At 36.2% G+C, this 13,813-nt stretch overlaps 1 protein-coding gene and 1 long non-coding RNA gene across 8 annotated transcripts in view; one reads left to right on the top strand and one right to left on the bottom strand.

The window, feature by feature from the left end:
• The window catches only part of LOC138696955 (uncharacterized), a 375,310-nt gene that overhangs the window by 220,194 nt on the left and 141,303 nt on the right, over window positions 1–13,813 (top strand). The gene's annotated exons all lie outside the window — the stretch shown is intronic.
• The window catches only part of scramb1 (scramblase 1), a 92,592-nt gene that overhangs the window by 54,851 nt on the left and 23,928 nt on the right, over window positions 1–13,813 (bottom strand). For 6 of the 7 annotated variants that reach the window (XM_069822476.1, XM_069822472.1, XM_069822474.1 and 3 more), the window contains 2 exons: window positions 10,394–10,585; window positions 7,337–7,384 (listed from right to left, as the gene is read on the bottom strand). In XM_069822476.1, the coding sequence (XP_069678577.1) occupies window positions 7,337–7,384; window positions 10,394–10,585 (240 nt within the window). The remainder of the gene's footprint in view (window positions 1–7,336; window positions 7,385–10,393; window positions 10,586–13,813) is intronic. The other variant, XM_069822481.1, reaches the window with a different exon arrangement.

Raw genomic sequence — 13,813 nt, forward strand, 5'->3', positions numbered from 1 at the left:
ACATGTTCATGCAACTTCTATGACTACATACATGCATTACCAGGAACATCAAACGAAGGTACAAACACTAAGTGATAACCATTTATGAATTCAGATAGACTATCTGAAATATTTGGACATATATATTTCGACGAAGTACAGAGAGTGTGGAATGAAATTACTCTAAGGACTAATTACAATAATTGCAGCTATTTATTTAAACACTTTCCGTCTTTTTAAATTCCTTAATTTCCATGATCTGATTATGTGCTTACTCAAAATTTAGCATTGGTTTACCTTACACTCAAACAGTAGGTGATCCTTTATAATGTATAACATCTTCCAAATAAAGAAACATTAATATAGGCAGTATTGTTTACTGGGAAATTTCACTGTCTTTATTGTACTATAATCAATAGTATATAACATTATTTCAAATACCGGTAATATTATTATAGTGGAGCTTCAGTTATTATCGTCTTTGACTGTCACCACACTTACTAATCATCATTTACTATTTAATACCATGAAACTCACTGCCACAGTGTACTGGGATTATGAGGCAGAGGGCCCAGGTTCAAATCCTCCACACTGAATTTATGATTTGTGCTCGGCAAGTCTGTCCAGGCAACACAGAGATTTTCTTTGAGTACTCCAGTTCCCTGTGACACCCCGACAATTCTTCATCATTCATTAAGATTGTAATTCCGTGCACCCTGGATAGTCTCTGACGAACTAAGTGGTTTATGTTTCTCAGCATTAGAGACATCTATGAGCTACACTCGTAAATTGGGATGAATAATGAATAATGACAAGTTAAGGGCTCTGCCATTACACAAAAGAAAATCTATTATGGTCGAAATTCTACTAATCACTGTTTTTGCCAGATTATGTATTTGTGTATTTCTCCTGGATGACTAACGTTTGTAAGATCTAGGGCATCCAGTCACATGCCCGTGTGCTTTATGTCGTAAATCAGCTGTTTTTGATGTCAAAACAGATAAACAAACATGGCGTGCCATTGAAAAACTTAATTTTGTTTGAATTTCACGGCATTTTAACTTTCATGTTTTTTTTTAGTAGGTTATTTCACGACGCTTTACCAACATCTCAGGTTATTTAGCGTCTGAATGAGATGAAGGTGATAATGCCAGTGAAAATGAGTCCGGGGTCCAGCACCGAAAGTTACCCAGCATTTGCTCACATTGGGTTGAGGGAAAACCCCGGAAAAAACCTCAACCAGGTAACTTGCCCCGACTGGGAATCGAACCCAGGCTACCTGGTTTTGCGGCTAGACGCGCTAACTGTTACTCCACAGGTCTGGACAATTTTCATGTTAGTCTTATAAGAAATGTAATGGATTTAATCAATTTTGATTAAATTAAATCAATGTGGTAGTGGATTGTAGTACTTACATAATTTTGTTCAAACTTAAAATCTAAAGAAAGGTGTTTATATGAGCCGTTCAGAGCAGAAGTGGTGTAAGTCAAAATTGGGTAATGAGGTTTTATTCTGTAAAATATAGCGCAAAGTAGCAATTAATATGTCCTTCCTGCTATCCACTAACTACTACTACTACTACTACTAATAATAATAATAATAATAATAATAATAATAATAATAATAATAATAATAATATTAATAATAGCCTAATGTGTCCCTTGAAGGGCAAAGGCCTCCTGCTAGAGGGTAGCTCTGTTTCACTAACGTGGTGAGCTACTCCGCGTTAGGTTGTGTCTAGTGTTTCTTTGTCTGGTTGGAGTTGATTTCGCTGTCACTTTGATTAATTTGATTTCACTAACACTTTTATTATATTGAATGCACTTTCACTGAGTCAACTTGGGATGTTGTTTGTGGCTGGCACTGTCTTCGTTTGTAGTCGACTTCCAATTGTTCTCCATGTTCCCCTGCTTCTTGCTATTCTGGACCATTGCTGGCCTGCTTGTGTTGTGTAGAAGTCTGCCCACCTCTTCCTTGGTCTGCCTCTGTGCGTGGGTCCCACATGGTGGCTCTGTATGTCCATCTTTCGTCTTTCATCCGCGCGATGTGGCCTCCCCACTTCCACTTCAATTGTTTGCTCTTTGTGTGACGTTTGTTGTTGATGCCATTTGGGACAGCGAATCATTGGAAATTCTGTCTCTCATAGTTATTCCCAATATCTAATAGTTTAAATAAATTCAATATTAATTGCTACTTTGCGCTGTATTTTATAGAATGTTTACTTTAACCCTCATTATTCATTTTTGACTTACACCACTTCTGCTCTCAATGGCTCATATTATACGGTTGCTTTATTTATTTTTTTTAACTGTCACTATAACATGGGTCTAATGAATATACATGTTATTGTCGTTTTGATAACTAATGCAGTTTTGGAAAAGAATTAACGATCATAATCAAAACTCCAGTGTACACTATAATATTTATTGTAACAATAGAGTAGTAACTAACAAGCTTTTTATCATGTTCAAATTTATTTATAAAAAGGGAAGCTATTAAATCAGTATAAAGCTTCAAAACAAGTAAATGCGACAATGTTAAAATATTAGTAATTGCAATCAAATTATTTACCAACACAAATGCTTCTCTAACCAAGCTAAGCAAGCAAGTATGGCAGAAGTCTTGAATCTCCCTGATTTCTGATTACCACTGTCTAGTGTGCGAATTATATATTTCCAAATCGAACAAAAACTTCCAACAGCCCACAGTTACAGAAGAGTTGTGTGTTTTAGTTGAAATGTTTTTGTTCGTGGTTATTCTTCCATACTAACAAAAAATACATCCATTACACAAATTACAGATACTGCAGGTCAGGTGAATCTTAATATACTGATAATTCCTAAAGATGCAGATGTTAAACACAATATAAAAGCGGGAACAAATCATTCAATGTAAAGATCACGAGTCTATGATTAAAGTGCCGGTATCGATATTAAGCCTGTGAAATATTTTTTACCCTTTTCTTTTTAAATTACACTCTGCATTAAAATTGTTTATGCTCGACCATGCCGAAATGTAGTAATTATACACCTGGTAGTAGCTCTTTAATGCACCTCATTAAAGTACACCTATTCATTATAATTCAGTTGTTCAGCCAATGAGAAATCACCATTGTACCATTATAAAACCGCAAGTATCGATTATTCTCGGATATGCAATCAAAAGACAATTAGCGAAAAGTCACAGAGGCTGGAAATTCAATACTGTCGCAGAAGGTTATGTTCTGTTACTATAATAATTAGTGTTAATTGTAAATAATATTCAAATAAATTCAATTTGTCATCTCGTTTTTCAATTCTAAATCAATTTCCAGGTTATATCAAGACTAATCTTCATGTTATTCTCTAGATTATATCAAGGCCAATGACATTCGTGCCTCGGAAAAAATCAATACTTTCGCGTCTGCGCACATCTCACAATTCAGGTCAGTTCCGCTCCTCACTTACATAACCATAACATGAATACAGTACTTATGAATAATTTCAAGTTAGAAATATGGTCGAGCATAAAAAGTCATATGAAACTTGCTTATAATGGTAATTAAGACGCTCGTATGAAAATTATGAAACTCGCTTGCACTCGTTTCGTAAACAAATATTACTCGCGTCTTAATTACTACCATTATAGGCTCGTTGCATAATTTACTATTAAATTGATGTAGTGGAAAACTGAGGTGATACTACTCAACGACATTTTTAGTATACAATCAGATGCTACAACAGTGTTGCATTGCAAAGCACATACAACTAAGGCTTATTCAGATGGACAAAGGGAGACAGTCCCACATTAAGAAAATATTCGAAATTGAAGAAAAATAGAATTTTAATATGTATATGAACCTATGTTATTCCTAAGTTCTATTTTGTTACCTAGTTCAGAATTTCATTCGACTATAATTCTGTTTTCCATCTTTAAGAAGTTTCAGTTAGCCTATGTATACATATTAAATCTTTACTTTCCACTAAGAGTGGATGTGGATATGATATACACAGCCATTCAATTTGTCGTCTGTAAAATGCAGACTGAACAGGTATAAAAAAACAACTAAATACAGTGGCAATTTTAAAGTAAGTCTACTAAAACACCCACTTTAATGGAACAGTTAAAAACTACTTCAGCTCTTTGTAGCAAGGGCATCACCAGGTTAAACTAATTGTGTTTTTTAATTACTTGTAACATTAAACTACATAAGTGTTTCAGTTCACTATTACTACACACATAAGGGAAAAATGTAATATGAAACTGTAAATAGGCTAATCTGCAATAGATATGTTATGACTACATCAAGATTATGCACAGTTTCGTTTACCCAATTACTAATAATTCGTATAGAGACTACTTGAAATTCAATTGGAAAAGGTGTAGATAAATAAACTATTGGATTGTGCATAAGTTTGTAGCGTTTTCCTGTACTTTCATTCATTTAATAAATAATAATAATAGTAAACTGCCCCCCATTGAGGGTAGCCCTTACGGACTCAGTATATCCTCAAAAAATTATTATACATATGTAAACATAGATATTAAATTTTAAAGAAGGGAAACAAAGAAAAGGGCGTGAAAAATTACAATTGCTATTAATGTGGCACCATGTGATTAATTAGGATTTGGCAGGATTTTTTTAACACAATTATCACAATGTCATCCCTCAGAGATGTTGGCAGAGCAAACTGCCGTCGAAATTCTTCGAAAAAAGCTGGTATAGTCCCTCGAGCACTTATGAGCAAGCCGAATACCTCAACGTGAATTAAGGCATATTTCAGCTTGAAATAGTTGACTGTAGGCTCATAGATCAACTTCTTCTTAAGGTGGACCTTGGCTGACTGATGACATTCTACTTCAAAACGTATCGTGGGGTCCACAATGATGCCCTGTTTAGTGTCAGCATTGTACGCTAAAATATATACTCGTCTCGTTGACCCATTTTCAGCTAGACAGGAGATTTCTTCTTCTACTATACAGCCCTTACTATAGTGACACAGCTACCATAGCAACGAAAAACGCTATGAGCTTATGCACCAACCCAATATTTATTAACCCATATTGCCAATAGGACACGGATACTCAAAAGATTCACTCCGTAAAACCAATACTCTTTCACAGACGTGAAAAATTCTAAGGGCAGGAATCAAACCCACGACCTTAACTTTTATACGGTGTTAAAGCTCTGTGTCTCAGCTGTCGTGTACATTGTACCTGACATTATTCTTGCCTACAAGATTTGAATAAAGTGGGTATATGGAAATTTCACTTAGAAATTAGAATGTAGTCGCACCCTTTATTCATAGCCAGCAGTAATATCAATTAGGAACACTGTCCTTAGTGGCATTACCCTCATTATTTATTTTTCCTGTTTTGGCAAGTGCTGCAGTAGCAATCTGGCAATAGGATTCCCCCTTCTGAAGTTCTCTGAGAACAGAATGTGTGTGTTCACAAGTTTAATATTATACAGGAATCTTCTATGCCACATCAATAAATTTAGGAATGCAGTTATATTGGCAGACTCCAAAGCAGCTATTCTATCAATAGTCTCTAAACACACACCTTCATCTCAAACAGCAGAAATAACTAAAATGCTCTCTCAATTAATATCACTCAATAAAATAATTGTATTCCAATGGATACCATCCCATTGTGGAATCCTGGGAAACGAGAATGCGGATGCTTTAGCAAAGAAGGGCAGCACTGCTACTTACAGACCTGTTACTAAATGTACGTATTACTCTGTGAAAAGATTTATTAAATATACATACTTAGACTTCAACAAACAAAATTTAATAACACAATCCCAAGGGAAAAAATGGAACTCTCTGCATCAAAATCCACAGTTAATTCCCGATTTACCACGAAAATCGTCTGTAGCTGCATTTAGATTGGCAACAGGCCATGATTGTTTGGCCAAACACCTGCATAGAATTGGAATATATCAGTCCCCTAACTGCCCATTGTGCAACTCAAACCAAGAAATGGATTCGGAACACCTCAAAATCTGTGCTTCAGTGGCTGGTCATGATAATATCTTTGAAAAATATTGCAACATACTTTTTATTATTATTATTATTATTATTATTATTATTATTATTTGCTTCTCCTAATGTTTTATTGCTTGTACTGTAATTTGTAAATTTAATAGCTATGTATATTATTATAAAGAAAAGAGTTCTTATTTATAGGGTTCGCATATGCATGGTAGGTTATGGAAAGTATCCCCACAGATATGTGGGGTTTACCATATTTGCATGGCTTCAATTAGAGTAGTGGGATATAAAAAAATTCAAACTGTCCTATAATAGCAGATCTATATCTATATAAAGCGTAAAATCTCATGAGTTAACCATTTGCATAAAAGAATTTCACGAAAAGGATGGGGGTCGTGGCACCTATCTACTGGGTGTTCAGTTCAAAGTGTGTCATGGCTCGCTGTATGCCGTCATGTGGCTAGTCGATGAGCCTAGAGAATTCAATATTTCTACACTTCCGCAGAGGTGTATTACTTATGTGCCAGAGAAGTTGCCTAGCAAGTACAGCGTTCATTCAGAAGAGTACTTACCGATACGTACCGTAACGCCAGTACTGGCAGGAATGTGAACTGTTTGGAAACACGTACTGAGGTGAGTTTTTTTTCTTACTGTCGGGATATGTGGAGAGGGTTAAGACGATTACTTACATATTTGTTGACATTAATTTCGACGGTCAACATGGACATGAAGCATTTGATTTGTGTTGTGGAATGTTGCCGTACGCAACCGATGATAACAAATACCCTGTGTACAACTTGCCCGCGCAAAACACAGTTCGAAAGAGGTTATGGTAGCACACAGACCATACAGGCCGCCATCTGTTGCTACGACGTTCAAGTTATACCGTACACTTTCTCAAGTTCAGATTGAACGCCTTGATTAATAGGCAACTTCTCTGACACAAAAGCTGAAACTCGCTTCAAATCGCTGACTCATCAACAGTGACGTCATGACACACTTTGAAATGAACACCCAGTATATGTGCATGATTGATTGAGCATATAATTAATGTAAGTGCAATCGAGTGTTATGATGTGTTCTTAATTATTTATAACTGTGACTGAAATGTATAGTAGCTGCATTCAGTGTTTCTGTTGGAAGTAAAGCACCAAAATAATTAGCAAAATATATGAAAGCACCCCGAAGACAACTATCCTCGGTGCTGTGTTACTGAAGTGCTTCTAAACGAGTTGGTTACGTGCTGATTTATTTATTAGAGGATGTTTCTACAACTCCTACTGATGCCCCTGCGAACTAATCTACACACTGCGATGCAGGGAAGGAACACTACGAGGGAAACATCATTGCACATCAAAGGCTATATTACCATAATATACCTGGCTGAGGCTGATAAGGAGTCATTATTGCAGAGTTATAACCGTACCCTATACAAGACAGAAAGAAGAAAACATATTAAAAGGAAAATTATTTTACACACAAGAAAGGACATACCATGGATTATTACAAGTTACTCGTACACTTGAAATGTAGTAAAGTACGTAGTATGTAAGCAAAGAAGTTGAGTATTGTTAATTTTACCCATTTATAGCTTATCTTAAACAGTCAACTGCCCACAATTCACTAAAAATATAATAATTATTACAATCACTTTATTTACATTATTTGAAAGTTAAGGGAGATGTGGGTGAGTTATCTACTTTCTACATTTTTTCAAGCTACGTCCTTAATTTTTTTACACATAATCACAACGTGATAGATAATGATGTGGTAAAGTTTCATTTCTGTGAGTGAATTAGTTTCTACGTTAATAAAAACAAACACTTCGAAAAATTTACATAGGCCTATTTCAAAATGAAATGCATTGTTCAGTTTTTCAGTAAAATGTTTGAAAATTTTTTTGCAAGACAGTGGCATATTTAGAAAGACATCACATCAGTTTTCCTATACCTTTACCACAAAAGGAGGAACAATTTTTTATAACCACTGCATACCTAAAAATAAAAATTTTTTATTTCCGCTATAAATGTTTCATTTTTTATTTCAAAAACTATTCATTTAATCACAAAATCCATAGGTTATTTTGCTAACCACAGTATACAGAACATGCAGTAAAAATTTCATGTTTCTAGCATCAAAATTGTAAGAGCCTTTACACTTCGAACCTGACGAAATGTACTGAAAAAAAAAAATGTCAGAAAACAGCTTGTAAAGTTCGCATGGAATTGAAGTTCAAGGTGCAGCAGCCATTTACATATTGCGTAATTTTTATGCTTTCGAGTGCCGCAAAGCATTGAATCTTGCTCAACATATAAACAAGAGATTACTGACTCATTTTTTCATAAAAAAAAAAACAACGAAAATGCTATTTTTTTTTTTACTGAAAATGACCAAAATTGATCCGTCTCCCCCCCCCCCCAACATTTTGAAGAGCCCTCTATTAGAATTCTATTTCTTCATCGTCATCATCATCATCAGCTCTACAGCCCAACACGAGCCTTGGCCTTCACCTCCATTCACTCATATCCATTGCTAAATTCCTGTTTATGTTCCCATTTTTAATGCTGCACAGATGTGTAGTCTTCAATGCATTATGTGCATCCATCTTCAGCTTTTTTGTGACTATGGCTGGATGCATGTGACTCACTGTTGAAAACCACATATCTGTGCAGCACTAACAATGAATTGCAAGAAATACCCATCTTTCATAAGTATGTGAAACATTTTAGAAATTCGTCACAAATAAACTAAGCAATGGATAGTAGTAATTCTTATACCAATATAACGAGAAACTCTCCAAGTTTTATATATTATTTTAATGTACCGAAGTACATATGATATTTCCATGCAGATATTCTGCGTCATCATACAATGAAAGAGTAAGGGAACGGAGAAAAACTCTCTCTGGCACCGGGATTTGAACCCAGGTTTTCAGCTCTACGTGCTGATGCTTTATCCACTAAGCCACACCGGATACCCACCCCGGCGCCGGACAGAATCGTCTCAGATTAAGTTCCAACTCTTGGGTTCCCTCTAGTGGCCGCCCTCTGCACGTCATAGATGTCTATGAACATAGGACCGAAGTCAACACATGTGCTGAGGTGCACTCGTTATGAGTGACTAGTTGGCTGGGATCCGACGGAATAAGCGCCGTCTTAAATCACGAAGCGATTTACAGATATCATATGTAATATTTTGATGTACCGAAGTACATATGATATTTCCATGCAGATATTCTGCGTCATCATACGATGAAAGAGTAATGGAACGGAGAAAAACTGTCTCCGGCGCCGGGATTTGAACCCGGGTTTCAACTTTACGTGCTGATACTTTATCCACTAAGCCACACCGGATACCCACCCCAGCGCCGGACAGAATCGTCTCAGATTAAGTTCCAACTCTTGGGTTCCCTCTAGTGGCCGCCCTCTGCACTACGTCATAGATGTCTATGAACGTAGGACCGAAGTCCACACATGTGCTGAGGTGCACTCGTTATGAGTGACTAGTTGGCCGGGATCCGACAGAATAAGCGCCGTCTTAAATCACGATATTTCCATGCAGATATTCTGCGTCATCATACGATGAAAGAGTAATGGAACGGAGAAAAACTCTCTCCGGCGCCGGGATTTGAACCCGGGTTTCAACTTTACGTGCTGATGCTTTATCCACTAAGCCACACCGGATACCCACCCCAGCACCGGACAGAATCGTCTCAGATTAAGTTCCAACTCTCCGTTCCATTACTCTTTCATCTCCAAGTTTTGTTAGGAATAAGCCTGTATCGCATAGTTGCCATGGTTTGCTTGGAAGTTATATTGTTCCCTGTGGATAGTGGACATTGGAGGAATAAGTTCCTCAAGAAAGAACATCAAAAGAGATATTAACTCTATTACAATTGAACTGGACCGTTTAAACGAGAAAATGATGAAAATGTGTTTGCTGAGGAAAGGTACTTTCAACATTTTCTGTGACAAAAGTTAGTGATAATTGTAACAAATATTGGACACATACATTGTTATAATTTGAGTTACAATGTTCCTGCTGTATAAACATGTTCTTTACTGCTACTCGAGGATGCTGTAAGTTTGTAGTTGTCTATTTGTAGCGGAGATATGTACACTTCCCTTGCAATTATGCTGTGGAAGCATAGGAACAAACAAACATTGTCTTCTGCTGGTTCGTGTTGTTTTTCTACACACACAGATAAAATCAATCGCCAAAAATATTCGGTGGCACTGTAAAGTAGTGCAAAATTATTGCGATCTTGCCACTATTTCATAGATCAGAAACATCCAATGTATCAGAGCTACATATCAACAGGGAACGGAGAACCTACCTGCTGGACTTGTTATTGTCCAGGATAATGATTTCTGATTCAGTACTAGCGCAAACTGAAGAGTTCCTTAATGACAAATATTATGTAAACATCAACTCACCTGCTGCTCCTGGAGCACCTCCACCTGTTGGCTGTGTTGCGATTGGTTGTCCATAGCCGCCTGGAGGGGCATATCCCTGAGGTTGGTACCCTGGTTGACCACCTGGTGGGACATAACCTGGTTGAGGCTGAAATCCCATATTTTGTGGTGGTTGATACCCTTGTGGAGGGGGATAGCTGCCTGGTGGTGCATCTGAAACAAAATACAGTGGAACCATACATTTTAGAATAATAAGCATATTGATGTAGATTCATTTTCCGGGCTGAGAGGCCGTGGTCTAGTAGTTGGTTTTATACCAGACGTTTTGTCTGCAACTGCGGCAGACATCTTCAGTGGAGTGGTATCCGAGGTCGCAAGACTCTTCTCGGCGTACCTGAGGCAACCTCGGATACCACTCCACTGAAGATGTCTGCCGCAGTTGCAGACGAAACGTCTGGTATAAAACCAACTAATAGACCACGGCCTCTCAGCCCGGAAAATGAATCTACATCTATAGACTCCGGCCGTGAAAGCCTACACTGCAAGAATAAGCATATTGATTCTTAATTCTACTGGAAAGAACATGTTGAGATGGAAGGAGATAGACTTCCGAAATTAGCAATGCAGTTTCAACGACACGGAAACAGGGACCAAGGAAGACTGAGATATTGCTGGATCCAATAAGGTCACTTTACTTTATAAACTTCTAGTGACAGTTTCTTTTATGAATGTTTATGATTATGATGATGATGATTCATAATTCTTAAATAATTTTTATAATAAAAATATTTATTTTTTCATTTCTATTCTATTAACTAACTTACTTCTCATTCTTAATGTACCGGTAGCTTTATTTGCTGAGACATCATGATGTCCCTTGTAAATTTGTGCAGCCAATGACCAAAAGATTTTGTTAGAATTTTGTACATTACACTCTGCTGATTCATATTGCTGTTCAGCTTTGCAATTAATTTATTTCGTTTATCTTGTTCAGATGTATATTATAGAAGAATATGAATTAAGGTTTCTGGTTCACATCGACCACTTTAATTTATTTCGTTTATCTTGTTCAGATGTATATTATAGAAGAATATGAGTTAAGGTTTCTGGTTCACATCGACCACTTTGATTTATTTCGTTTATCTTGTTCAGATGTATATTATAGAAGAATATGAGTTAAGGTTTCTGGTTCACATCGACCACTTTAATTTATTTCGTTTATCTTGTTCAGATGTATATTATAGAAGAATATGAATTAAGGTTTCTGGTTCACATCGACCACTTTAATTTATTTCGTTTATCTTGTTCAGATGTATATTATAGAAGAATATGAATTAAGGTTTCTGGTTCACATCGACCACTTTAATTTATTTCGTTTATCTTGTTCAGATGTATATTATAGAAGAATATGAGTTAAGGTTTCTGGTTCACATCGACCACTTTGATTTATTTCGTTTATCTTGTTCAGATGTATATTATAGAAGAATATGAGTTAAGGTTTCTGGTTCACATCGACCACTTTAATTTATTTCGTTTATCTTGTTCAGATGTATATTATAGAAGAATATGAATTAAGGTTTCTGGTTCACATCGACCACTTTAATTTATTTCGTTTATCTTGTTCAGATGTATATTATAGAAGAATATGAATTAAGGTTTCTGGTTCACATCGACCACTTTAATTTATTTCGTTTATCTTGTTCAGATGTATATTATAGAAGAATATGAGTTAAGGTTTCTGGTTCACATCGACCACTTTAATTTATTTCGTTTATCTTGTTCAGATGTATATTATAGAAGAATATGAATTAAGGTTTCTGGTTCACATCGACCACTTTAATTTATTTCGTTTATCTTGTTCAGATGTATATTATAGAAGAATATGAGTTAAGGTTTCTGGTTCACATCGACCACTTTAATTTATTTCGTTTATCTTGTTCAGATGTATATTATAGAAGAATATGAGTTAAGGTTTCTGGTTCACATCGACCACTTTAAGTATGAAGAAAAAGTACTGTGTTGTTGGAAAAAAAAAAAAAAAAAAAAACAGTATTTTGAGATTCTATAGCTTAGCACATTTTTAGTAACCCTGAGACCAAAATAGGTGTTTCATAATTAGCAAGATAAATCAATAATTGTCAAAAAATACTTGCAACTTTAAAAGAACGTGGCAAAACAGTTGTGTTACAATGGATCCCAGGACATTGTAATCTACATGGAAATGAACAGGCTGACACATTAGCTAAGAAGGGTGCCAATCTCAGAATAAACCCACGGAAACCTTTGTCATTTAGCTCAGTAAAACAATATATCAAGCAACTACAAAAAAATAATCACCAACAAGAACTGGACATAAACATTTCGCAACAACGTAGGAAATTACTGAAGGATATACCTCCTGAACCCAGAAGACCAGCAGTTGCAAGCTTTCGTCTTAACACTGAACATGACATCCTGGGTAAACACCTCAATCGTCTTGGCATCCTTCCATCAGCATCCTGCATTTTGTGCCATCAACAGGAAGATGGATAGACAACATCTTGCAAAATGCCCTGCTCTGAAATCCTCCAAGGAAGTCGACCGTTACTGGGAAGCCAGAGCCCGAATGTTTTTAATCACTTAATCCATAGTTTTGTTCACCACTTTCTTGTTTTCCCCTCAGTCAATGATAGTAAATATCATGTACTAGCCATTGGACAAATAAATAATTAGCAAGATAGATCGGTAGAATAACTGAGCTCTTGTATAACCACTTTTGTAATATTAGCAGTATGCAAATAGCATCGTCATGTTGCAAAATCAATTAATGCAGTATTTCAAGTACTTTTTCTTGAATTGCTGCCTCAAGGTGATTGAATTGTTGGTTACATTCCTCTGAAGCAATACATAGCAGACGACATCTTCTTTGTTCCACCAGATACACAACATAGGTATTGTGTCACTGGCTATAACCTAGCAGGAATAAGATAAATTAGCTTACATGGAAGGACACCAGTTTTGCACGAGGAGCTGCTTTTTGGTTAGGGCTGAACCATTCTTCTCTGGTTTTGACGTTGATGTAAAGGCACCATTTTTCGCCACCTTAGTTGGCTCATGAGCGATTTCTTATTGGTGTCACGAGGTTCAAACCTGTCTTTGGACAGTTACTAAACAACAAACAACAATAATCTGAGACAAAAACGATTTATCTTGTTGACGAGTTGAACAATGACGAGCAAACAAAGAAACTGATATGGTAACACATTGATTTTTGTTATTTTCGCTCGAAACTTGCAGTACCCATACACTCCAGTTTTTAACTTTGCTCATAGAATGTAAATGTCGTACGATGTTTGATTCAATACATTTCATCATAATGGCCAATTTCCGAGTTGACTGATGTGGGCCATCGTGAATTAAAGCATTTAAATGGCCCCCACAAAAGTCGAAAGGTCTTTCTAA

This window comes from Periplaneta americana, chromosome 3 (genome assembly GCF_040183065.1).
Source record: "Periplaneta americana isolate PAMFEO1 chromosome 3, P.americana_PAMFEO1_priV1, whole genome shotgun sequence".
In the NCBI taxonomy this organism is placed as follows: Eukaryota; Metazoa; Arthropoda; class Insecta; order Blattodea; family Blattidae; genus Periplaneta; species Periplaneta americana.